This window comes from Protopterus annectens, chromosome 12.part0, assembly GCF_019279795.1.
Source record: "Protopterus annectens isolate FY-2018-M chromosome 12.part0, PAN1.0, whole genome shotgun sequence".
NCBI lineage: Eukaryota > Metazoa > Chordata > Ceratodontiformes > Protopteridae > Protopterus > Protopterus annectens.
In genome coordinates this window covers 925,166,790-925,191,094 of record NC_056746.1, presented here as the reverse complement: position 1 = coordinate 925,191,094, position 24,305 = coordinate 925,166,790, and the positions used below count along the sequence as shown (strand labels likewise).

The following is a 24,305-nucleotide window of genomic DNA, read 5'->3' as shown; positions in this document are numbered from 1 at the left end:
TATAATTTAACAGGTTACATTGCTCACAAGACACCTCCTTTGTTTACCTACATGATAAATAGAAAAGTAGGCGGGTACATGAATCCTTTCACAGTCCTGATCCATCATAACCCTTCCTTAGTCAATTAAGACAGGCAGAAAATTATGAAATAATAGGACTCCCGCAAAACACTTTTCATTGGGCACCTCATTTTACAGAGACTTTTAAAAACCCATCATTTGTTTTTACAACAGTAAAAGTAAAATGAAAAATTATACTAACAATGATTTCAATCACAAGAGTGCAGACAATTACTTTAAAGCTAAAGCAGTATACACTAAAGAAAACAAAACAAGGATAAGACAGTTACTGCTACTATAAATAACAGAACAGAAAGAAGTGAGTGACTAACTCTCCCAAATGAAAAATTTGTATTTTCATCAAGATGGTACAGCATAAGGACTAGATATGAGAAAAAACTTGTATTTTCATTTGGGATATAGCCTGGGGATTAGATTTTTTCACAGCTCCATGTTCTGATGGTTTGAAATACCCAACCCAGATTTTTTACTCTGGCTTTAACTACTCATAGTTAAAGCCAGTTCACACTTCTTTCAAGAGCAAACTCCATCTCTGGATTCTTTGAGAGCCTGCAAAATATTTCTCAGAGATACCCGTCCCCATTTTGTTCCTGTGTAGGACATGTACTTTATGCTAGAAAATCTGACTAACCCTCCATATGAGCCAGCCACTACTGCAGAACTCAGATGAGTTTCCTTGAAGAAGAAGAAAAAAAAAGTTTTGGTGGCCGTCACTTCCATCAGAAGACTTTCTTGATCTCCAAGCTTTGGCCTTTCTTGCTCCATGCCTGATGTTCCATAAAAACTGTAGATGAAAGCAAGTCATCATTTTTGCCAAAATGTGTCAAGACTGTTTAATTCAATCAATTTTTTATCTGCCAGTATTCCTCTCAAGTTAAGGGAGAACAGTTGTTGCACTGCATGGATGTTCAGAGGCAGCACAGATGTTATATAGGCAAGTCAAAACTGATCAGAAAAAAAAACACTGTTCTCTTATTCAGATAGAAGTCTGGGTAGTAAAGTTTCAAAGCTAGCCCTCTCAAGAGGGCTTTCAAATTGCATTAAATTTTGTTATGAGAAACGTGAACAACTAATCTGACATTAGCATAACAGCAAAGCTCTCACTAGTGAGCTTAACAGGCCAGTGCTTCTGTCACATGGCTAGTAACAGCAGGCATCAAGATAAGGTGAGGGTATGAATAATGATGGTGAAAACGTACAGGAAACTTAAGCATCAGAAAGTTAGAAAAAACACAAATTCCAGAGCTTGCTCTCTTAAGTAAAATTTTATCCATCAAACTGATACATGTGTTAACTTGTAACATAAGTTTTAAAAGTGCATTCAGCAATTTATACTACTGCACAGCTTCAAGATGCCCATTCAATGTTTTACTAACAGCAAAACAGCTACTAACCTGAATCTTGTGACTGGCAGACCTTGATAGCTAGAAACAAGGTGCCTAGCCTAATAAAATATCCCAGATATGAATATAAAAGAATTTCTGTGCAATACATTATGATGCCCAATTAAAATCTCAAGTGGAATGAGTACTAACAGCATAAGGGTGTGTAGAAAACGTACAGTTGTGTACACTTACCATAAATGTAGATGTTCGAGTGTATTCACTGTTGCAGTCATCACATTTGGGTTATCTGCTTGCAGTAGCCCTCAGTCGGCCTGATTAACAAAGTCTTGGTCCTGCGTCGGTTGCTGTCCCTTCTTCCATGACGTCAGGTCGCCATGACTTTGTTAATCAGGCCGACTGAGGGGTACTGCAAGCAGATAACCCAAATGTGATGACTGCAACAGTGAAACACGGAGAACATATACTTATAACAAAAGTGCTTCTTACCATAAGACATCACATCAGTCTTCTACTTCAGAAAAATAAATAAAAAAAATTGCATCCAATACACTGCTACCCTAAACTTCAAGGAAAGCTTTTCATTTTAATATGAGTGCTTTCTATTCCCATCATATTAATTTAAAAGCCGTCATCAATGCTCTCATATTCTTGGGGAGTCTGAGCAAGTCAGCAACAACATCCTATTCTAAAACCTCAAGCATGCAGGGCAGCTTACAATGGCAGTAATGATACAGGGTAAAAGTGTTTAGTGTACATATCATTGCTCATTAGTAAGGACAAGTAAGTTTAAAAAAATATTGGAAATAAAAGACCAATTTTTCATGCTTTCAGAGATGTCAGTTAAACATGTACTTTACCATGCTAAGATAATGTTAAAATGATTTCTCAAAGTATGAAAAATATGATATGTAGAGAGGAATGTAAAAATCAAATAATGTGCAACTGCTTGTGCCATTTTCACAGATTATTAGTCCTAACAGATACATAGGTGGTGTAAAATACATGCTCGAATGTACCACAATCTTTATATATCTGATTCCAGAAAAGTGCAATCTATAAAGTGTTCAATAAAGCTTCTTCACAGTAGACTTTCAATTGTTGAAAAAGATCCATCTACATCCAGTAGTGATCCGATATACAATTACAGTACCGCTACAAAGTCAGTCTATGGAACATGAAGACAAAATTAAAATCACTTTCATTATGGCACCTTAAAGTACCTGAAGGTGAATGATCCTACTATAGTGTTATTACAGTGCCTTCTTCCTCTATACTTTTTCTGTTAAAATGTCTGCTTCTTTCATTGTCTGTTTCTAGATCTTGTCTGATTTGTTCCTTTTCAGTATCTGAGGAAACAATACCATTTTGCGTTGATTGCGTTGATCCATGATGAGGATCAGAATTTGTTAGTGAAGCCAAACTTGCATCATCCTCAGAAGTTGCCTTTGGAATCTGTTGGGGTTCTCCACTACCCTCAATGATAATATCCTCATCTTCACTCTCAACCTCATCAATGTGGAAATTTTGAACAATATGTGCTGTAGCCATGTAATCATGGAGACTAGAGCTACTATCAGTTGACTGGCATGAGCTACCTGATGCCCGACTGTTACGAACAACATTATTCCTCTGGTTAGCTGGTTTCACAGTTATAATAAGGTTATGACTATTTGCAATCATCATATCTGTAACTTGATCAAGGCTCTTCCCAGTAACCTCTATGCCATTCACTTCCAAGACTTCATCGTTAACAGCCAACAAACCTGTGCTTTCAGCCAAACCCCCAGGAACAAGTCGAGAAATGAAAATTCCTGGTACCCTCTCTAGACCATGTTGTGTTACTCGGACACTGGAGCCATCACGGATGTAGAACCCTAGAGGTTTTTCAGATCCATGTTTGTACAGCCTGACTCTACGATGAGTTTCTGGCAGGATATCTACATCAATAATTGAAGACACAGGTCTGAAATCTCGTGGTAAGCTGATTACTAATTGAGGTTTCTTCTTGTTGTTTTCTACACGTAGCACATTTGCAAGTGTATTCTTCTTTCGAGTCAAAGTGTCTGTACCAAATGCACTATAATCTGCTTCCTCTGCAAAAGATAGAAGTGTATTACATTTTTTCCACAAAAAAGAAGCAATATATATATATATTCCATTTTGCATGAGCCTCATAAAATTCTAAAATTTTTCAGACTTCTTTTCTTCTGGCAAACTAAAACCATAAAGTCTTACAGAATGAATGCCTCCACATAAACATTACCTCAACAAGGAAGTGGAGACCTAATGTACAGTGATTTCTAAAACAAATACTTCAATACTTATACCTGATGTACTAAAAATCTGCACAAATGCTAAGAAGTACAACTCTTTCACATTTGGTAGACAGCCCCACCCCCAGCATACAGCACAAATAAATCCCCAAAGCAGTTAGAAAAGTTATCCATTTGCTCATTCAGTCATTCATTTATTTTTTATTTGTACAAAGATGACAAACAGTACTTGGTTACATTGACATTAACAATTAACTGTATGCATATACATATTTATAGTGGAAGAAAAGAAACGTAAAAGGAGAAAAGGGTTTATAAGCAAGGCGAAGAAGTGGTGAGTGTAGAATTTACTTGAATATAAAGTAAAAATAAGAACAGTGAATAGTTATTTGAGAGCGAGTGATGCTTAGATTCTGGGAAGGAAACTATAGTGCTTAGGGTGATAATATAATGGTAAGCACTCAGAGGGGTAACGGCAGATTAATATAGGATAAGTGAAGAAGGGAGTGAGGAGGGACTACAGTGATTCTATTAAGTCAAAGGTGAAGAATTATTTACATGTCCTAGTGCAGGGCAGCTGCACTCGTACTGACCTTTGAACCTGGGTTGATAAATCCATCCCTTTTGATCATCATGTAACAGTAGTTAGGAAATACTTCTACTTAGTACAGCTAATTGACAAAGAAATATCACCAAGATCTACAAGAGTTCATTGCCTCCCTATATTCAGCACTAATTACACCAATTTTCGAACATAGTGCTCCCTCTGGGGTGGGGTCTATATTATTTCAGGGACAGATGTATTCCGCAAAGATGTCTCCATCGACCATCAGCTGCCGAAATTCACTTCGCAAACTTTTCCCACAGTTCAGAAACACTCACCCACCAACCACCGGAACACACAAAGCACTAAATCAAATCCACCCAAGTAGGTTGCCCCCCCCCCCCCAACTATATATACCAATTCCGAGATCGCATTATAGTGGGAAAAAAGGCAAAGTTGAATTGACGGCCAAGTATTTTCAAACTGTAGAAAAAATTCCACGGTTCTCTGAAGTGAATTTTGGCAGCTGGTGATTGATGAAGACACATTTGCGAAATATGTCGTTCGCTGAAGTAATACAGACCCCTGGGACATACTTCATTATACATATTAAACAATTAAAAAGACCCCAGAGGTTCCTGACAAAGATAATCACTGGCTTAAAAACCCTACACTAGAGACTATAAGCACTGTCCCCTTAGTCAGTATCTTATAGATGAAGCGAGACAAACTGCACACATCTTACACACTACCGCGGAATTTTTATGTACCCAAAACTACTATGAAATAAACTAACAATTTATTAAAAAAAAAAAAAACAAAAATGATTTACCGATACATCAGTGCTACAATGATATGATGCAACACAATTACACTTTTTGTACGCAACTTACAAAAACCATGAATTACTACCAAATGCACACATGTATGCATATACTACTGTGGAATTATCTTGCTATGAAATCAACCAGGAAATAAAACTTAAGTTTAAAAAACACAAACGTTATATTCTGATACATCAATACTTGGTGATATTTCTTTGGCAATTACCTGTACTAAGTAGAAGTATTTCCTAACTACTGTTACATGACGATCAAAAGAGATGGATTTATCAACTGAAGTTCAAAGGTCAGACAGCAGAGAAACTTGCAAATTTGTAAAGAAGTACATAACTACATCATCCAAACACTAACAGCAAATAAAATGAAAAGCTAACAAGTTTGCATGTCAAAGACGTTAACCTGTGAAAAGGTAATAAATGAAAACATTTTTACTACTACAGAGATGCTCTTTTCTATACATTAATAAAAATATGCAATATGGGATTTAAATATACACAAACACAGTTTACCACCAGAAAGAGGCAGTCAACTTGGATGACATCCTGACCACCAGAAAGAGGCAGTCAACTTGGATGACATCCTGAGCTCAGCGTTAAAGGCCATCTTTGTTAACTAGCACAACTTAACAGTCCGATTCTACACTTGATTGATATCCCCCCAGAAGCATGACAGCCAAGTATCTGAATAACATCACTGAGTTTCATGATTGGGTTACAGGTGAACTTTGGAGGAGAGTACCAGAAGATGGTCTACTACATGGTCCAACAAAAGTTACAGACAGCAAACGTGTGGGGGGGGGGGGTAAGGGCAGAAGGATAGGTTCAAGACTGAGGAACTGAGAAGCTGCATGGCTGAATGATAGGACAACTCACAGAAGTCTGCCTTAGGTACAGTACCACTCACTACGTTTGTCACAAATAAATGACACAAAGAAATGGGCAGTATTGTGGAATGATGGGAAGAGTCGAGGAAAGACCGATTACATGGGTAGAAAGGTATCAACAGAGTTTCAGTGTAAAGAAACTGAAAGCACTGCGCATGCGCCACAACAACCCTGGATGAAGTTATCAGCTGGGGGAATTAGTGGAATTGATGGCAAAAGTGCAGAAAAAGGAGCTGGGTGTGTAGATTAAACCTGGACTGGGCAACCATAACCAGAATGATAGGGAACCAGCAGCAAAGAGAAGGAAGAGGGGTGCCAGAAGTAAAGAGGCAATTAATGTTTCTGCTCTACAAGGCCCTGGTCAGACCACACTCCTATGATACTACTACACATGCAATTCTGAGGGCATATAAGGAAAGGGAAACCAAGCTGCTTGAAGGATTCAAGAGGAAAGTCGCCAAAAAGAATAGTATGGAGGAAAGAAAGATAGCCAGAGATTACAGAAGTTACAGCACTTCTTAGCAGACTCCAGAAAAGACAGGGGTTGAAAGTGGCACACAAAATCGCATCAAGGATATATAAAAAGCTTTTCCTGAACAGGAAGGAAGGAGGAAGGAGGGAGCAGTCATCAGATTCTAGGGTTGAATTTAAGGCCTGGATTTCCAAAAGTACTTCACAGAGGCTTAAAACTCCATGGAATTAAATGGAATGCCTGGTAGACATACAATCCATGGAGGTATTCAACAGGGCATGGGATAGATGGAGAAAGAGTAAGGGGACATGGAATGTTACATGCAATTAAGGACAGACTAGATAGGCTTATTGTTTCCTTGACCTAGCAAAAAACTGTACTGTAATTTAAAGCCCAACCAGAGAAGATGATCTTTGCCCAGTACTGCAACACCCTGCCAATTGATTATGGGGGTGAAAAGTGGAAGAAATCCACTTTTCAATGAAGTGGTTCTCAACAGACTGCCAAAGCTCCATAAATACCAAATGCTGAGTTATGCACCTAGACGTTTAATACTGTCCAAGCTGCCAGATGAAGTCTGCCATTGTTAACACACACAATTCAGTATGTATAAGATTTGAACAGACTATATATATCAGACACTGCTTATACTAAAATGAAAATGCTTAAAAATCTATTTTATTTGTATCCTTTTTCTATCTCCTAAGCCACCCCACCACTGGGGTGTCAGTAACTATGAAGGTATTTCTATCGGTCACTAATCTAGGCACCACGTAAAGTACAGTTTTGTACCTACCATAAATGTAGATGTCCGATAGATATGCAACTGCAGTCATAACATATGGGTTGTCCTGCCTCAGGCAGCCCTCGGTCGGCCGGATTCCAAAGTCTGGGTCCGACGTCGGCTGATGTCGCATTTCTCTCAGACGTCAGAGTGGCTGGAGTATATAAGCATCAGCCGACGCCATTTTCTTCAGTGTTTCTTGCCCCAGATGCCAGGTGCCCTCCAAGGAAGGCTGTAATCAAATTGGAAGACAAAAACAGGATTCCAGACAAATAAGTAAGCAATAAACAGATACAGCATAACAGATATCCCCAGCTAAGAGAAACAGGGATAGGAGTGGACCCAAGGCATAGAGGGGTATGGAGGGAGGGAAAATCCGACTGCAGTTGCATATCTATCTGACATCTACATTTATGGTAGGTACAAAACTGTACTATGTCCTTCAAGAATGCAACTGCAGTCATAACATATGGGTTGAATACCATAGCTTAGCTGGGGGAGGAGGAATGCTCTAGGAAGGAGATGGTGTGGCAATCAAACCCTGCAGGACTGCTGAAGCAAAGCCTGCTCTGGATCTGGAGTATAAAGGGAGAATGTAGTGTTTGGAGAAAGTATGCACGGAGCTCCATGTAGCAGCTTCTAGAATGTCTTTTGTAGGCACCCCTCTTAGGAATGCTGTAGAGGTGGCTGTAGCTCTGGTGGAGTGTGGTCTGACATTGGCTGGAACATTCTTCCCATGGAAGGAATAACAAAATCTGATGCAATGTCCAATCCATTTTGAAATAGTCCGTTTGGAAATTGCTTTTCCTTGTACTCCAGGGGTGTAAGCTACAAAAAGCTGATCAGACTTCCTGCTGGTCTTGGTTCTGTCCAGGTTGTAGCGAAGTTGTCTGTGAATGCCCAAGGTATGCAACTGTCTTTCCCCTTTGCTCTCAGGATTGGGGAAGAAAGTAGGCAGGTGAATAGCTTGATTTAAAGAAAGGCTAGATACCACCTTTGGCATAAAAGTAGGGTTGGTTCTTAAGGAGACCCTGTCTCTGTGAAAGATTATGAACGGTGGTATTGCCATTAGGGCCTGTTATTCCGAAATCCTTCTTGCTGAGGTAATTGCCAACAGGAAAGCTGTCTTCCATGAGAGAAATTGAAGTCCACTGAAGCTGCTGGCTCAAAGGGAGGTAGAGTCAGTTTTTCTAGGACAAAGTTGAGGTCCCAAGCTGGCACTGGAGCCTTTCTTGGTGGCTTAATGTTCTTGATTCCCCTGAGGAATTGCCTTAACAAAGGATGTGAAAACACAGGCGGATCAGTGTTATATCTAGCTGAAATAGCTGAAGCATGTATCTTTATGGAAGAATATGAGAGTCCATTCTGTAGCATATCTGCCAAATATTCCAGGATGAGTAGGATGTTCAATAATGATGCATCATGTCCCTTGCTGGTATTCCAAATGCTGAATCTCTTCCATTTTGCTAAGTAAACCTTTCTGGTGCATGGTCTTCGAGCTTCTGTTAATATCCGCTGAACTTCCTTGGAGAGAGATAGATTGAGGTTATTCATGGGATCTCCCAGGCTGTTAGCTGCAGCGTCTGAAGGTTTGGATGCACTGTTTTGAAGTTGTGTTGAGTCAAAAGTAGGGGCCATTGGGGAAGAGCCCACTTTTTGTTGTGACATATGCTCCGTAGTAGTGGATACCAGTGTTGTCTTGGCCAGTCTGGAGCTATCAGGATCCCCTTGGGCCTCCCTGCTTTGATCTTTAGTAATACTGTGGTCATCAGTGGCAGAGGAGGGAATGCATAGATTTTTAGGAAGTTCCAGTTGAATGAAAGAGCATCTATTTTCCAAGCTTGTGGATGATATGTCCTTGAACAGAATTTTTGTAGATGATGGTTGAGGTGGGAGGCAAATAGGTCTACTTCTGGCCTGCCCCATGTCGAGGTGAGTTGTGTTAAGATTTTCGGATGTAACCTCCACTCGTGTGGATCTATGAAATTCCTGCTTAGGCTGTCCGCCAGCACATTGTCTTTGCCTGGAACAAACTGGGATTGCAACTGTATGTTTAGGCTCAGTGATTTTTCCCAAAGATTCATTGTCAGTCTGCAAAGGGGGTAAGAATGGGTGCCCCCTTGCTTGTTTATGTACCACATCACTGTGATGTTATCTGTCCGTATTTGTAGATGGCCTTGCTGAAGTTGTTGTCGAAAGGCCTCGATGGCATGCATTCCTGCCAGCATTTCCTTTTGGTTTATATGCAGATGTGTTTCCTTTGGAGACCATTGTCCTTGTATAACATCTGCCCTCCATGTGCGCCCCCCCATCCAAGGCCTGAGGCGTCTGTGGTCATGATCTGTGTTATCTGAGGTTTTTTGAATGACATACCTATGTTTGCCTGGCTTACCGAGGCCCACCATAGGAATTCCTTTTGTAGGCATGGAATGAGCGGTATGGTTGTCTCTAGGTTGTTGCTGTGCTGAGACCATAGGCTTTTTAGGTACCATTGAAGCTTTCTCATGTGTAGTCTTGCTAATGGGACCAGGAGAATGCAGGATGCCATGTAACCCAGGGCCTGTAGGAATCTCCTTGCAGTCATCTGGGTGAGTTTTGCCAAACCTTTGAAATAATGAGTTAACTTCTCTTGCTTGTCTTCTGTCAGGTAAGCCATTTGAGAGGCTGTGTCTAGATTGGCTCCTAAGAAGGTTATTTGCTGGGATGGCTGAAGTCTTGACTTTTGGAAGTTGACTGTGTATCCCAGAGCCTGTAGCAATTGTATGACATAGTTCAAGTTTTTTGTCAAAATCAATTTGTCGTCCGCCTGTATGAGGCAGTCGTCCAGGTACAGGTAAATTTGGATCCCCTGGAGCCTGCAATGAGCAATTACTGAAGCCAGGCATTTTGTGAATACTCTGGGCGCAGTAGATAAGCCAAATGGCAATGCTGAGAATTGATAATGCTCTGGCCCTGCAAGAAATCTGAGGCATCTTCTGCAGCTGTGTCTGATAGGGACATGCAGGTATGCCTCCTTGAGGTCCAGAGTAATCAGCCAAGACCCCTTGCCCAGCATGGGAAGGAGTTGCTGTAGAGTCAGCATTTTGAACTTTGGTACTATGAGAAAAGTGTTTAATGTGGACAAATCCAGTATTGGTCTCCATTGAGTTTCTTTTCTTGGAACAAGGAACAGTCTTGAGTAGAACCCCTGGCCTTGTTCTTGTTGTGGAACTCTTTCTATTGCTTTGATCTGAGCAAGCAGAGAAATTTGCTTGATAGCCTCTGCCCTCTGGTTTTGTGGTAGGTTTGGCATGCCTTGTTTTCTTGGTAAGGTATGAAAGTGGAACCTGTAACCTTGGTCTATAATGTCCAAAATCCATTTGTCCTTTGTCAATCTGTGCCAATTGTCTGAAAACAGAGATAATTTTCCGCCCAAGGGTGCTTCTATTTGCTCCTTGGTCAGCGGAAGTAGAGGAAAGTCATTGAGATTGTCCCTGTGGGGCAGGGGAGACCCTTGTGTCACTTCTTTGGTTTGCTGGTTGCCATTGTCGTCCCCTGTAAGAACCTCTGTATTGTCCTCTTCCTCGGCCACGCCTGTTTTTACCCCTTTGAAATCTTTCAGGATTAGGAAAGGAACAGTTTTTAGAAGGCCAATTCCTACTGAATCTGGGTGGCTGAACCTGGAGGAAATCTTTGACCGTCTGAACTGATTTTGCTTTTTCCTCGATGGACTTTAACACATCTTTAGCATTAGCATCAAAAAGCTTGTTCTTTTCCAAGGGTACATCAAGGAGTTTTGCCTTAACATGATCTGGTAGAGGTTGTTCTTTTAACCATGCATGTCTACGAATGACCGCCCCTGTCATAGCTGCCCTACATGAAGCTTCCAATGCATCATATCCACACTGCAGGAAGTGATTGCTGACTTGCTGAGAATTATGTACAGCTTCCTGCAAAGACTTCCTGTCTAAAGGTTCAGGAGAGGCCAATGTTTTCTGTAAATCATCTAACAGGTAATCCTGATATTGAAACATATGAAAGAGGCAATTCAGAGCTCTCATAGATAAAGTAGTGGAGGTATAGACCTTTTTCCCCCATCTCTCATGACCTAGCTTCCCTGTTGGAAGGCAAAGGATTTTTGGAGGTGGATGCTGAAACCCCTTTAGGTCCCTGAGAAATAGTTTCCAAATCAACAGCATGGGCCCTAAAGAAATGAGAATGTGTTTCTGGGACCCTATAATATCTGTCTGGCTTGGCTGGAGCAGGAGGAAGAGTATCCGGGGTAACACTGGAGTCAGAGTATAGGTCATCCAAAACATCTAGCACAGGAGGTATAGCCAGGGGCCTGTGTTGGGGCTTTTTAAGGAAGGTACGAAGGCGCTTTCTGGAATCAGAATATTCCTGGCCTTGCCACTTAAAATGTTCCCTCATGGTATGCAGAACTTCCCCAAAAGAAATATCATCAGGAGGGGAGGCCGAGGGGATGGAATCCTCTGCATCCGAGTCCTCATAGGTCTGGAAGAGCTCTTCCTGGCCATTGGAGTGAACAGAGTCCTCAGAATCTTCATCTGAAGGGATAGGGTCAGAGGGTTCAACCCGGGGCCTCTTATCAGAAGGAGGCTGGGATCCTCTCTCAGGATGGGCCTGTGAACCTCTAATCATGGAAATTAAGTCTGCGGCCATAGTCATGATTTGTGCTTCAGGAGTAGGCTGAGGTAAGGCTTTAACAGTAAGGTGCTTGGTCTTGCTGGCTGCCTTAGCACGTGTGTAGGCCTTAATAGACATGGCCATAGGAGGCCTAGCAGCTCCACGTGCAGGAGTGACCTTATCTACAGCAATGGTCTCGGGCATTTCCTCGGTTTCAGTATCCGGAGGAAAATCTATAACTGGCGTCGGTGTGGCCTCCGGTATCGGAGGTAACGGTAATGCTGTGTCTTCGGTTCGGAGCGGTGAAATAACAGTCTCAGGGGGAACCGGAGCACTCGCGGTAGGTTTTGGCGTGGAGTTGGTGGAAGACACGGGCCGAGGATGTCGGTCCCGGTCTTTTCGTTTCTTAGGAGTCTGCGATGTCGGAAGTTCCGACGGCATTGTATAAGCAAATTTATCGCCGAAAAAGTCTTCAGCAAACTCCGCCCGGCGCCTGAGAGTGCGCTTATTGAAGCGAGCACAGGCAACACAGGCCGAGACGTCGTGGTCTGGGCCAAGGCAAGGAAGACAGTAAGAGTGGAAATCCTTATGAGGTATTTGTTTACCACAAGACAGACAATTGTTAACTTTTTCAGTAATTTCTGACATCGGCTGAGGCAAGAAAAGGTCCCCAACGGGGTACTTAGCTTTTTTGATGACTTCGAATTCGAAGAATACAGAGCTGACCGCCCGCACTTGCGAACTGCTTCCGCTGGCACCGCGGCAAGAAAGACTGAAGAAAATGGCGTCGGCTGATGCTTATATACTCCAGCCGCTCTGACGTCGGAGAGAAATGCGACATCAGCCGACGTCGGACCCAGACTTTGGAATCCGGCAGACCGAGGGCTGCCTGAGGCAGGACAACCCATATGTTATGACTGCAGTTGCATTCTTGAAGGACATCCAAGAGGTCACCCTATGCCTTCCACCTGATGTGTCCATGCTCCCACACACATGCCCAGTAAAGGCTGCAGTCACCATCTCGGGATCACAAAGCACATATCCCAAAGTCCTATACCCACTGACTGCATGGAAGCCTCCACTAGCACAGCAGCAGATCAGTCAAATGAGACCAACTCCCTTCCACCAGGATGTGTGAACTACAATAAGCTCTACACGCCTATCCTTTCTTGCCTGGCTCTTCTCGTGCCCAAGCGGATACTTAAACTTGGGAGTTATCCGAGTCACATGGGTATTACTCCTCTAAGCCACAAAGACAAGTACAGGCTTAACTATTCTTAGCAAAACATCATCTTTATTACAATTTAATCAATACACAATTCAAAACAGTTTCCACTTCACATTTAAATTATGCATACAAGACTATGTATATCTACTGTTAGTAAACTTTTTCACACAACAGGCACTTTTCCCTGCGACACAGAAATGGGTACAAAAATGGACTACAAACACTACTAGCAATTTTTTTTTTTGTGTTCAGTAATAATCTACTGCTGAAGGAGGTGATTTATGCAGCAACACATTCTATTTTAAAACATTTACATTTAATGTACTGTACTACTGCTTAAAAAAGATGAATTTTTATCACCACAGCTAATCATCTAATTAATTATAACATTGTTGCAAACTAAGGGGAGCCACAGGAGCAATACTAGGCAGGCACTTTCACGGTGGTGGCAGTAGTGTAAGCTCTGGGCAGTGAACAGTTTAAATTAGCAAAAGCTTGCAAATACTGTAAAGTTTTAACAGAAATTGGTACTTGAATGTCGATGATGTCAGGAAGGTCAATAAGTAAAAAGGGGGAGCAACTGTGACAACTCTGGAGACTGAAAGCAGTGTGGTGGCAAACAGCTGGGAAAAAACATATGTAAACACCACTGTAGGAGAAAACTCTTCAGTCACCCAAGAAAGACTGACCAAATGGACTTCTGAAATTCTTCAAGAAAAGTGGGTCCCTGTTGGAATACACTGAGAAAAATAGAAGGCTACAGCAAAGTGTTTTAACCAGGCATTCATAGGAAATAAGAGCAAACTGCTGAACAGGAGATGAAAGAAAAATGGTGGAACAGCAATTCGAATACAAGAAAAAATGGCATAGAAACTGGCTGCTCAAAGATGGGTCACAGAGAGACAACCTGACACAGCAGTACCAGAACAAACTGAAGGGAAGGACTGTAGAGACTGAGAAAATGCCTCAACACACAGACATGGCTTTCTACTGGCAATATTAAAACACAGAGCACTCAGAAAAATACTCCTAAAGTGAGATTGAGAAAGCAGCTGAAATCTATACTGATTAAACTGCAGACAGTTTAATCAGGGGTGAGAGGTTGGCATAATGGTTAAGGTGCTTGCCTCAGAAACACAAGGTATAGGGTTTTACTCTCACATGGGGTAATTGGGGGGTAGGAGGCACATACTTACATCTGACTATTAATTCAACTGACGGAAGTAATCGCTTGAGTGTTTCTTCTTCTGCAGTGGAAATCTTACTCCTGTCACTGTCAATATAGATTGAAAAACGTCTTTTTTGTGCAGTTTGAATCTTACCTAGTAGAATATATTTGGCATGAAGCTCAAGCTGCAAAGAAAAAAAGACCCGTTTTGAATCTATATTCACAGCGATAGCCGTAAGATTTCCACTACAGAAGAAGAAACAGTCGAGCATCTTCCAAGCCCTAATGGCGTGCCTGGTCTTTTAATGCAGCGAACAGATGAACAAGCTCAGCAATCGAGCCTCTGCAATGTTATGACCACAAGGACAACAGAGAAACTAATGTGCTAGAAAATAATTCAGTGTTAAGCAGTACACAATATACAATAAAAATAATTCAATGTAACCACTACGCCACAGTAATGATCAAAAACGGATGTGCTTTGAAAAGCACAAAGCCTGATATGCTCAATATCCATCCTAGTATCGAGCCTGCAAGCGCCTGTATGACGTTAAAAGAGAGAAAAAAAAATCAGTTGCAAACCATTTACATCCAAGCTCACACCATAACACTATAGCACTTTACAGTCATGCTGTTTACCCATCCCTATCATGCACAACTGCAGAGTGAGTCGTTTAGAACCTGGTGGTTGCAATAATACGCAAGTACCAAGCAAACTTATGACACTCAAAGGGAGAGATTTCCTGCAAAGCCCTTTCCTGATGTCTAAAAGAAAACAATGGATAAAGCAGTATTCAAAAGAGTGGAAGACTTGAATAAAAACAATACTCTGGGAATACGGACTGAGGACATTACTTAAAAGGATAAATATTTATATGGAAAATGAAGTGCTAGAATACGTTAAAACACTGAAATGAATCAAGTAGTAAATATAAATAAGTTGATTAATATAAATGTAACAGATGTATTAGATGTCAAAACAGATAATATTTAAGTGAATAGGGGATGCTATACTACATGCTGTCTTACACAAATAAATGTTCTGTAAACTGTTCATGTTGCTTTTAATAAGGGAGCTATAACAATGGGAAATAGAGGTAGACGAAAGAAAATGCTGAATGATAAAGGGAATTCATATATTATGAAGTAAAATAAATGAGAGCAGGAACTGTCATGTATGGAAATAACTGCTTAATTTTGATGTCACTACATGCTGTCTGATCAAAGTTCCTATTTAAATATAAAAGGAAACCAACATACTATGTGATGAAACCAACAGACAATATTCTATAGTGTTAGTTCTGGTAGGGCGAGCACTAAGTCCAGAAATGCATAGAAAAATAATGTGACAATTAAGTTGACTGAAAGTAGGCATGATAGCAAGATTCACAAAAAAATAAACATTTACTGAGGTATGTTGGTTAAATGCAAGAGGTTGTTGGATACAACTAAAATGCAAACCATGCACACTGGAAATGCTCTGAATTCAATGAGATCTGCAGCTACCAGTGTTGTTGTTGTTGTGTCTTTCGGCTTATCCCGGTTAGGGGTCGCTACAGCGGAACTCCGGTCCGCTAATGTTTGGTAGTGGATTTTTACGTGCCGAGTTACCAGCCCTGACGCACAACCTTCAACAAAGGCACGCCCATTCACACATGCCTCCACACAGAAGACGCTCTAGCTGAGAATCGAACGCGACAACGTCTTGCTATGAGGCAACAACGCTACCGCAGACCTGCAGCTATCAGTGAGAAAATAAATTTCCCTGTCATACTTATTATGACTCAGGGTCAGGGGTTCTCTGTCCTTACAGACGGACACGATCTTCTCTGGTAGGTTGCAAGCAGGTGGAACATCTGGGTAGCAAAGCTTGATGTTTTCAAAATAGCTACAAGCATCTGAAATATTTACTAACCGGCAAATGAAGTGACATATTCAGAAATTAAAAATACAGCCGGTAAGGAAGATAAGATCAGGGACTTCAGTAGCTATCCCTTCTGTAGAAAGTAATTTGAATTACAAAGTTAAAGGAAGCTTCACATTGCTGTATACATGAAGCATCAGCTCAATCGCTATTCAAAAATACGTATACAGTTAATATGAAGTTTATTTTTGGGTAGGGAGAAATTTGTGTGGTTTTCTTTTTTTTTTTCTTCTTTTTTGAGAGAGATCAGATTCAATTCAGACAATGTTTTAGAAAAAAATAAAGTGGCACAAAAACTGAAAAAAGACTGAATGACCAATCTGTAATAGAAAGGCAAATGATAAAAATTAAAAAATTAAGTAGAATAAAATATAATCTTTATTATGGATGAGAGAAGAGGGGAGGGTTTTGTGGTGTAATGAGCTGAAATGGCTGATGCATGGATTTTTATGGAAGAAAAGGACAGGTCCTTGTGAAGCATCTCAGTTAAGTATTGTAAAATCTGAGGAATATTGGGCACTGCTGTGCTTATCCCTTGTGACTGATTCCAGGCACAGAATCTTTTCCATTTGTCAGCATAAGATTTTCAGTACTAGGCCTTCTTGCCTCCAAAATGACATCCATCACAGGTTTGCTGAGGGATGCCAAGGGTGAATTTAGGTGATTAGCCACGCTGCAAGATTCAAAGTTTGGAGCTGACTGTGCAGAATTTGGTTGTTCTGCTGAGACAGTAAGGTGTCTGAGGCAGGTGCCACGGTGGAAGGTGTGACACATTGCGCAGGAGTGGTTACCAGTGTTGGCTTGTCCTGTTTGACTTTTAGTAGAACTTTGGAGAGCAGAGGCAGAGGGGGAAAGGCATAGACTGATAGGTTTTTCCAGCTGAATGATAGAGCACCCACTTTCCAGGGTTTTTTGTGATGTGTTTTTGTGCAGAATTTGTCCAACTGATAGTTCTGGGGCGAGGCAAAAAGATCTAGGTCTGGACTCCCCCATTTGCGTGTCAACATGTTGAAAATCCGAGGTTCCCGTTTCCATTCGTGTGGGTCCATGAGATTTCTGCTTAGTTCGTCTGCCAGAGTATTCATGCTTTCCTGGCATGAATTGAGCTTGTAGTTGTATTTGATAGGTCAAGGCCATGTTCCACAATGCCATGGCTAGTCTGCAAAGGGGGTAGGAGTGTGTACCCCCCTGCTTGTTTATGTACCACATAACTGTGATGTTGTCTGTCTATCATTAATTGTCTTGGATGAAGGTAGTCCTTGAAGGCTGTCAGAGCATTTTGTATAGCTAGCATCTCTTTTTGATTTATATGAAGGTGCATTTGATTTGGGCTCCATTTGACCTGAATGCACTTCCCTGCCAGACGAGTCCCCCAAGCACAGTCTGATGCGTCTGTAGTTGGGGTTTGGGCAGCAGGGGGTGGAGTGAATGGCAGTCCTTTGTTTTGGTGGCAGGCCTCTGCCCACCATAGGAACTCTTGTTGCAGGCAAGGAATGATAGGAATCATTGTTTCCAGGCTGTGACAATGTTGAATCGATACTCTCTAAGTACCACTGAAGTTTCCTCATATACAGTCTTGCATATGGAATTAGAAGAATGCAGGAGGCCATTGAACCCCAAGGCTTGCATAATTTGTCTTGCAGATAGCAGGGTTTTCGTGGTCACCTGTTTGAAGGTCACCAAATGAATTTGCGTTTCTGGCGTAAGGTAAGCCATCTGGGCAGTTGTATTCAAGCTTGCACCCAGGAATGTAATTTTTTGAGAGGGTACCAGTTGATTTCTTTTCGTTTATGGTGTACCCTAGACAAGTTAGAACCTTTTTTTACAAACGCCATGTGTTTTTTAAGAATGTTCCTTGTTTTCTGTCCGAATCAGACAATCGTCCAGGTATGGATATATATGAATATTTCTTTGCCTGCAAAATGCAATTACTGGAGCCAGGCACTTGGTGAAAACACTGGGCGCAGTAGATAAGCCAAAGGGCAGTGCAGAGAACTGGTTATGAAATAGCCTGCTTTGAAACGGAGGTATCTTCTGCAAGATTCCCTGATTGGGATATGCAGGTAAGCCTCTTTAGGAAGTAACTGTTGAGTCAGCATCTTGAATTTTGGAATGTTCAGAAATGTGTTTAGAGTAGACAAGTCCAGAATTGGATGCCATGATTTTTCTTTTCTGGGTACCAGGAAAAGTCTTGAATTGAAACCTTGTCCCTTTTCCTCTTCTGGGACTGGTTGAATAGCTCCCATGTTCATGAGAGACAGTACTTGTTTCTTGGCCTCTGCCCACTGATTTGGGGGCAGGTCTGGCCATCTGTTTGGGATTGGCAACATGTGGAAATGAAATCTGTATCCCTGGGATACTACATTTAAAAACCCATTTGTCCTGGGTTATAAGTAGCCAGTTTCTTACATGAAGTGCCAGTTTTCCCCCAAAGGGGCGGCTGAAAGGTAAGTGCTTGGTAAGTGTAGAGGGAAGTCATTGAGAATGCTTACCATAGCCGTGCATTGTTATTTCCAGATTTGGAGGTGGAGGCACCCCATTGTTTTGTTCTAAATGTCCCTTGTGACTGAAACCTGGAGCCTTTGGAATGTCAGGGTTTGACTTGAGTGGCTCTCGAAGGAATTGGAAAGGACCAGTTCTTAGTAGGCCAGTGCCTACTAAATCTTGGAGGTTGCACTTGTAAAAAATCTTTCACAGTTTGCATAGATTTAGCTTTATCTTACATCTTTTTTAAAACTTCTTCAGCCTTATTACCAAAGAGATGGTCCTGCTGTAAAAGAGCATCCAACAATTTTGCTTTAACATGATCAGGCAGAGTTTGCTCTTTGAGCCAAGCATGCCTTCTTAGCACATAGCCAGTTTTCCAACTTGTTCAGCTGAATGCAATGTTGTTGTTTGTCTTTCGGCTTTTCCCGGTAAGGGGTCACCACAGCAGAACTCCGGTCCGCTAATGATTGGCAGTAGATTTTTACGAAATGCCGAGGTGCCAGCTCAACGCTCAACCTTCAACGAAGGCACGCCCATTTATGCACGCTATGTCTTTTGAATGCTACCCAACTGCGGAGAGGACACGCAGACTCCACACAGAAGGCACTCTCAAGCCCAGCCGAGAATCGAACGGAGAACCTCTTGCTGTGAGGTAACAACACTACCGCCGTACCCCCGCGGCATCCGTTCAGCTGAATGCAATAATCCTGTAAATCTTTATTTTCCACACAGTCAGAAATTAACATAATTTTCTGTTTAAGCAGTCCCATGATATGCTGCTGGTATTTAAATGTATGAAATTGACAGTTTAAAGCCCTGATTGCCAAGGTTGCAGAAGTGCAAACCTTCTTACCCCATCTATCCAGCGCCCTGGAATCTCTATCAGAAGGGGTAGGATTTTTAGCAGTAGAGGTCTTAATGCCCTTGGGACCCTGAGAAATGGTTTCAGGATCTGCAATAGGATTTTTGAAAAGGAATTTGTGGGAGTCAGGAACCCTGTAGTATCTGTCTGGCTTACAAGGTGCCGGAGGCAGAGAATCTGAAGCCATACTAGATTCTGAAAAAACATCATCAACAAGGTCTACGACAAGAGGTACAGCCAAAGGCCTATGTTGAAGAAGAAGAAGAAAATCCCCAAGTCTCTTTTTAGCTTCAGAGAAATCCTGACTTTCCCAGTGGAAATGTTCCTGTAAGGTATGTAAAGTTTCCCCAAAAGAAAAATCCACAGGGGGAGCAGCAGAAGGAATGGAATCTTCTGCATCACAGTCCTCATAAGTAGGTATAAACAAATCCTGTTCATTAGAAGAGTCAGAAGAACTAGAATCCTGTTCAGAAGATTCATAATCAATGTCTTGCCTAGGCCTCAGACAGGGGGGGTTGGCTACCCCTGATCAGAGTAATTAAATCTTCAGCCATTTTGATCATTTGTTTTTTAGGCATACGGACCTGCACATGTGGCCCAGTCGTGTGTTTTTTAGACATAGATTTAGATTTTGGCCTTAGTTTTGAAGATGGCGTTGGTCTAATATACAAATCTGTAGGACTGAAAACACCCTCAGAAGCCGGTGCCTGCACATCGGCTCCGGACCCATCTAAGGTAGAGACATCCACGGGTTCCATAACTGAAGCATCTCGCGGCATACCGGACTCCGAATGGGTCTCAGTAGAGGTCTGCGAATCAGAACTAGTGGTTATCAGGGGCTGCAAAAGCACCTCACTGAATACCGGTGAACTGGCAATTGGCTTAGGAGAAGCATCATCAGTTTTGGAGCTCGAAGGCCTGTCTCTGTCTTTTTCTTTGTGTTTTTTTTTTAGGTATTCCGGTAGTCGGATTGCTAACAGACGACATTTTTGGATAATTAAAGTGCGAGCCAAAATACTTAGAAGCAAAAATATACCGATGTTTAATAGTGTGTTGACTAAATTTAGCACAAAACCGACGTTGTGGTCAGGGCCGAGGCAAGGAATACAGTACAAATAAAAATCCTTATGAGGTATTTGCTTACCACAAGTAATGCAATTGTTAACTTTTACTGACATTGGAAAGGAGCAAGAAAAAGTTTCCCCAACGGGGTACTTAGCTTTTTAGTTGAAAACTTTGGTTCTGAAACTCTAAAACGAAAATTTCAGAAGTCGGCTGACCGGCACTTGTGAACTGCTTCAGGCACCGCGCGGCAAGAAAGACTGATGTAATGGCGTCGGCTGCATGTTTTATACCCTTGACGACCTGACATCATGGAAGAAGGGACAGCAACCGATGCAGGACCCAAGACTTTGTTAATCAGGCCGACTGATGGCAACCTGCCAGCAGATTACCCAAACGTAATGACTGCAACAGTGAAACACGAAGAACATCAGATGTTCCACAATAACCATATAAAGTCACACCAGGAGAGGAGGAGATAACAGTAAGGGGGATGGAGGGTGGGGTGCTGAGGAAAAATGAAAATGGGCAACAGAGATGCACATGTTGAAACACACGCCTTTAATATCTGATTATGTCCTTTGCATTCGTTCCTCAACTATTGGGACAGCATCCCCAGGTATGTGGACCTTGGGTGGCCCTCATGGAAGGATATCCCAGAGTACTGCAGTACCAAAATCAGCCGTACTCCTGGAAATCAAATCCAATTTGTAATGAGCATTAGACCAGGTAGCTGCTGCACAAATGTAGTCAATGGAAGTTCTAGGCCAAAAAGTGAAAGGAGTAGCCATGGACCTGGTGGAGTGTGCTTTACGAAGGTCTGGGTAGGGGCAGGCCTTGATGACTGCAAACAAAGTAAATGCAATCAGTAACTATTTGGCAAAAACAGTTTTAGAAACAGGCAAGCCCAATTTGTTTGGGGAGAAAGACAATTGCTCAGACTTCCTGAAACCTTTTGTTCTATGGAGACAAAAACATAGTTGTCTATTTACATCTAAATGATGAAGCATATTTTCTCCTTTATTAGCAATGTTTGGAAAGAAAACAGGCAAATTAATGGCTTGATTAATATTAGTTTAGGAGGCTAATTTAAGCAAAATGGACTGATTTGTAACGTAACCCTATCTTTGTGAAAAATAAGATAAGGAGATTTGGAAGAGTGCCTGGAGTTCAGAAACTCGTCTTGCTGATGTAATGGTGTCCAGATAGGCAGTTTTCCTTGATAAGGATTTTAAGTCAGACTTAGCTGGTGGTCCGAAGGGTTTCTGAGTTAACTCTTGCAGCACGACTGTCAAATCCCAGGGAGGAATGGTGTCCTTCACTGGGGGGGGGGGGGGTTTCTAAGCAAGAAAGTTTCTTTGAGAAATACCTTACACAATTTTGAAGAAGCTAATTAGGATGCATTTTTACCTGAATGACAATTAGATATGGCTGCCAATTATACTTTGACAGCAGAAAAACTAGCTCCTTCTTCAACAACAGGCTAACACAGAAGGTCTTTGGCTAACGAAGTTCGCAGAGGACTGAAAACTAGGAGCCATAATCAAAACTCCTAACGATGTGGACATCCTACAAAAAGGCCTCACTGAGACAGATGCCTGATGTCAAAGCCATGGCTTCAACCTCAATGCCAAAAAGTGCATTGTCATCCCCTTTGGTAAAAACTCTGTACCCATGAACTACAACATAGACGGTAGTATACTTAACACCGAAAATATGATGAGACCTTGGGACACAGGTGGACAGTAGTCTCTCCTTTGATAATCACATCGCCACAGTAGTCAGGAAATCCTTCTACGGGGCACACCTCATCACAAAAGGTTTTTCTTCCAGAAAAAAAAAGAGGTCATTGTTCCCCTCTACTCATCACTCATTAGACCCATTACAGAGTACAACGCCCCCTTTTGGTATGTACCTCACAAGACATCTACAACAACTGGAAGGCTGCAGAAATACCTCAAAAACAGGATTACCGGCCTCAAAGAGATGCCCTATGCAGACCGTCTCAAAAAACTCCAGCTTTACTCCGTCGCATATCGCCTACTCAGAGGTGATCTCTGCCTAACATACAAAGCTATGTCAAACCCAGAGCTGTAGGACATGCTCCATTTAAAGAAATCCCAATCCCTCTGAGCTACACGCTCTAGGGACCTAAACCTTGTCACCACAATAAACAGAACATGCCGGAGGGATAGATTCCTGTCCCAGAGACTTCCCATACTCTGGAATAAACTACCTATCTATATCAAACAAAGCTCCTCATTAGCACTCCAAGAAAAATCTTGATGACTGGATGGGAAATAGGAAATTCACCCCAGGGATCACCTCTGTGGCTCTGCTCGACAGTGGCACAAGAAAATAATTTTCTTGGGTGGCAAAAGCCAGGGTACCTTTTTGGCTGTGCTTGTATAGGCCCCAGGGCCGATAGCCTAGTACCTACCTATGAACCTATGATGCTAAAAACTCTAGGACAGCAAAAGCAAGTGCAGTGAAAGGGTCCAATTCCCTCTGCAGAGCCCAAATGGAAAATATTGTGGGAAGACAAAAAGTATCTTGTACTGGGGAGGAAAGCCTGAGCTGTCTATCAGTGGAATTGGAGAAGCCATGCGGTCAACTTGAGGTCTGGAATGTCTGGATGAAGCATCCCTGAGGGATGAGAGAGAGAGAGACTGAGACAGAGAAGGTCTGGACTGGGGTCCAGTATCCAAGGTGGATACCAAAGTGAGACCAAAAGAAGGAGAACCACACTTGAGGAGGCCAAAGATAGGGCAATGAGGATAACTGTGCTCTTCAACCATCATGCCTTCTGTAAGAATTTGGGAACTGGAGACATGAGGGAATAAGCAAGGAGGAGACCGGAGGGGAAAACATGGACAAGAGCACATCTCTGACTCCCCCACGTGGGGGTGGTGGTGGGGATTGGGGGATTACAGCAAAGAATCTGCTTCACTTCTTGTTGTGGGGAGATGTAAAGAGGTTGCAGAAAGGTTTGACCCCAATGACGGAAAATCCTTTCCACTGCTGACTGAAAGATCACTCATGAGGTGTCAGAATGGACCTGCTGAGTTTATCCGACAGGACATTGGATTTCCCCTGGTATGTGCATTGCCATAAGAAAGTGGTTGGAGGAGATTGTTGAGAGGTAATGAGAGAGAGGCAGTGGGCAAAGGGGATAAGATTGGTTCCCTCCTTGTGGTTGATGTACCAGACCACAAACATGTCAGTTTGTACTGCAATTATCCCAAGAGGAATGGTATCCTGGAAGACCTGCAACACTAGGAGGATTGCGCTCATCCCTAGAACACTGATGTGAGAATTGGTCTCTTCTGAGGACCACTTGCCTTGGACCATCCATCCCAAGAAAAGCACCCCCCCATGCCAACTGGGAATCTTCTGTGGTTACCATGGCTACTGGGGTTGGAAGTACAAGATGGTGACCTTGGGAAACTTCATCCAACTGAACCTACCCACACAGACTGTCCTTTCTGATCAAATTCACTCACATATGCAAAGAGCAAAGACTAAGAATGGCAAATAACTGACCACTGAACAGCTAGGATCCACTGAAAAATGCACATTTAGAAACGGGCCATAGGGACTAAGGTTATAGCAGCTGCCACTGACTCTAGGGCCTGAAGAATAAGTCTGGCTGGGGAAGAAGTGTGTGAGATTATTTGCTCCACCTGGCACCTGATGGTCCTTACTTGATGTGGTGGAAGAGAG

At 42.1% G+C, this 24,305-nt stretch overlaps 1 protein-coding gene across 1 annotated transcript in view; it reads right to left on the bottom strand.

Annotated features, from left to right (window-relative positions):
• Positions 1-1,985: 1,985 nt before the first annotated feature.
• The window catches only part of PARD6B (par-6 family cell polarity regulator beta), a 175,488-nt gene continuing 153,168 nt past the window's right edge, over positions 1,986-24,305 (bottom strand). The window contains exon 3 of the mRNA XM_044089955.1: positions 1,986-3,520. Coding sequence (XP_043945890.1) covers positions 2,667-3,520 — 854 coding nt within the window. The 3' untranslated portion in view covers positions 1,986-2,666. The remainder of the gene's footprint in view (positions 3,521-24,305) is intronic.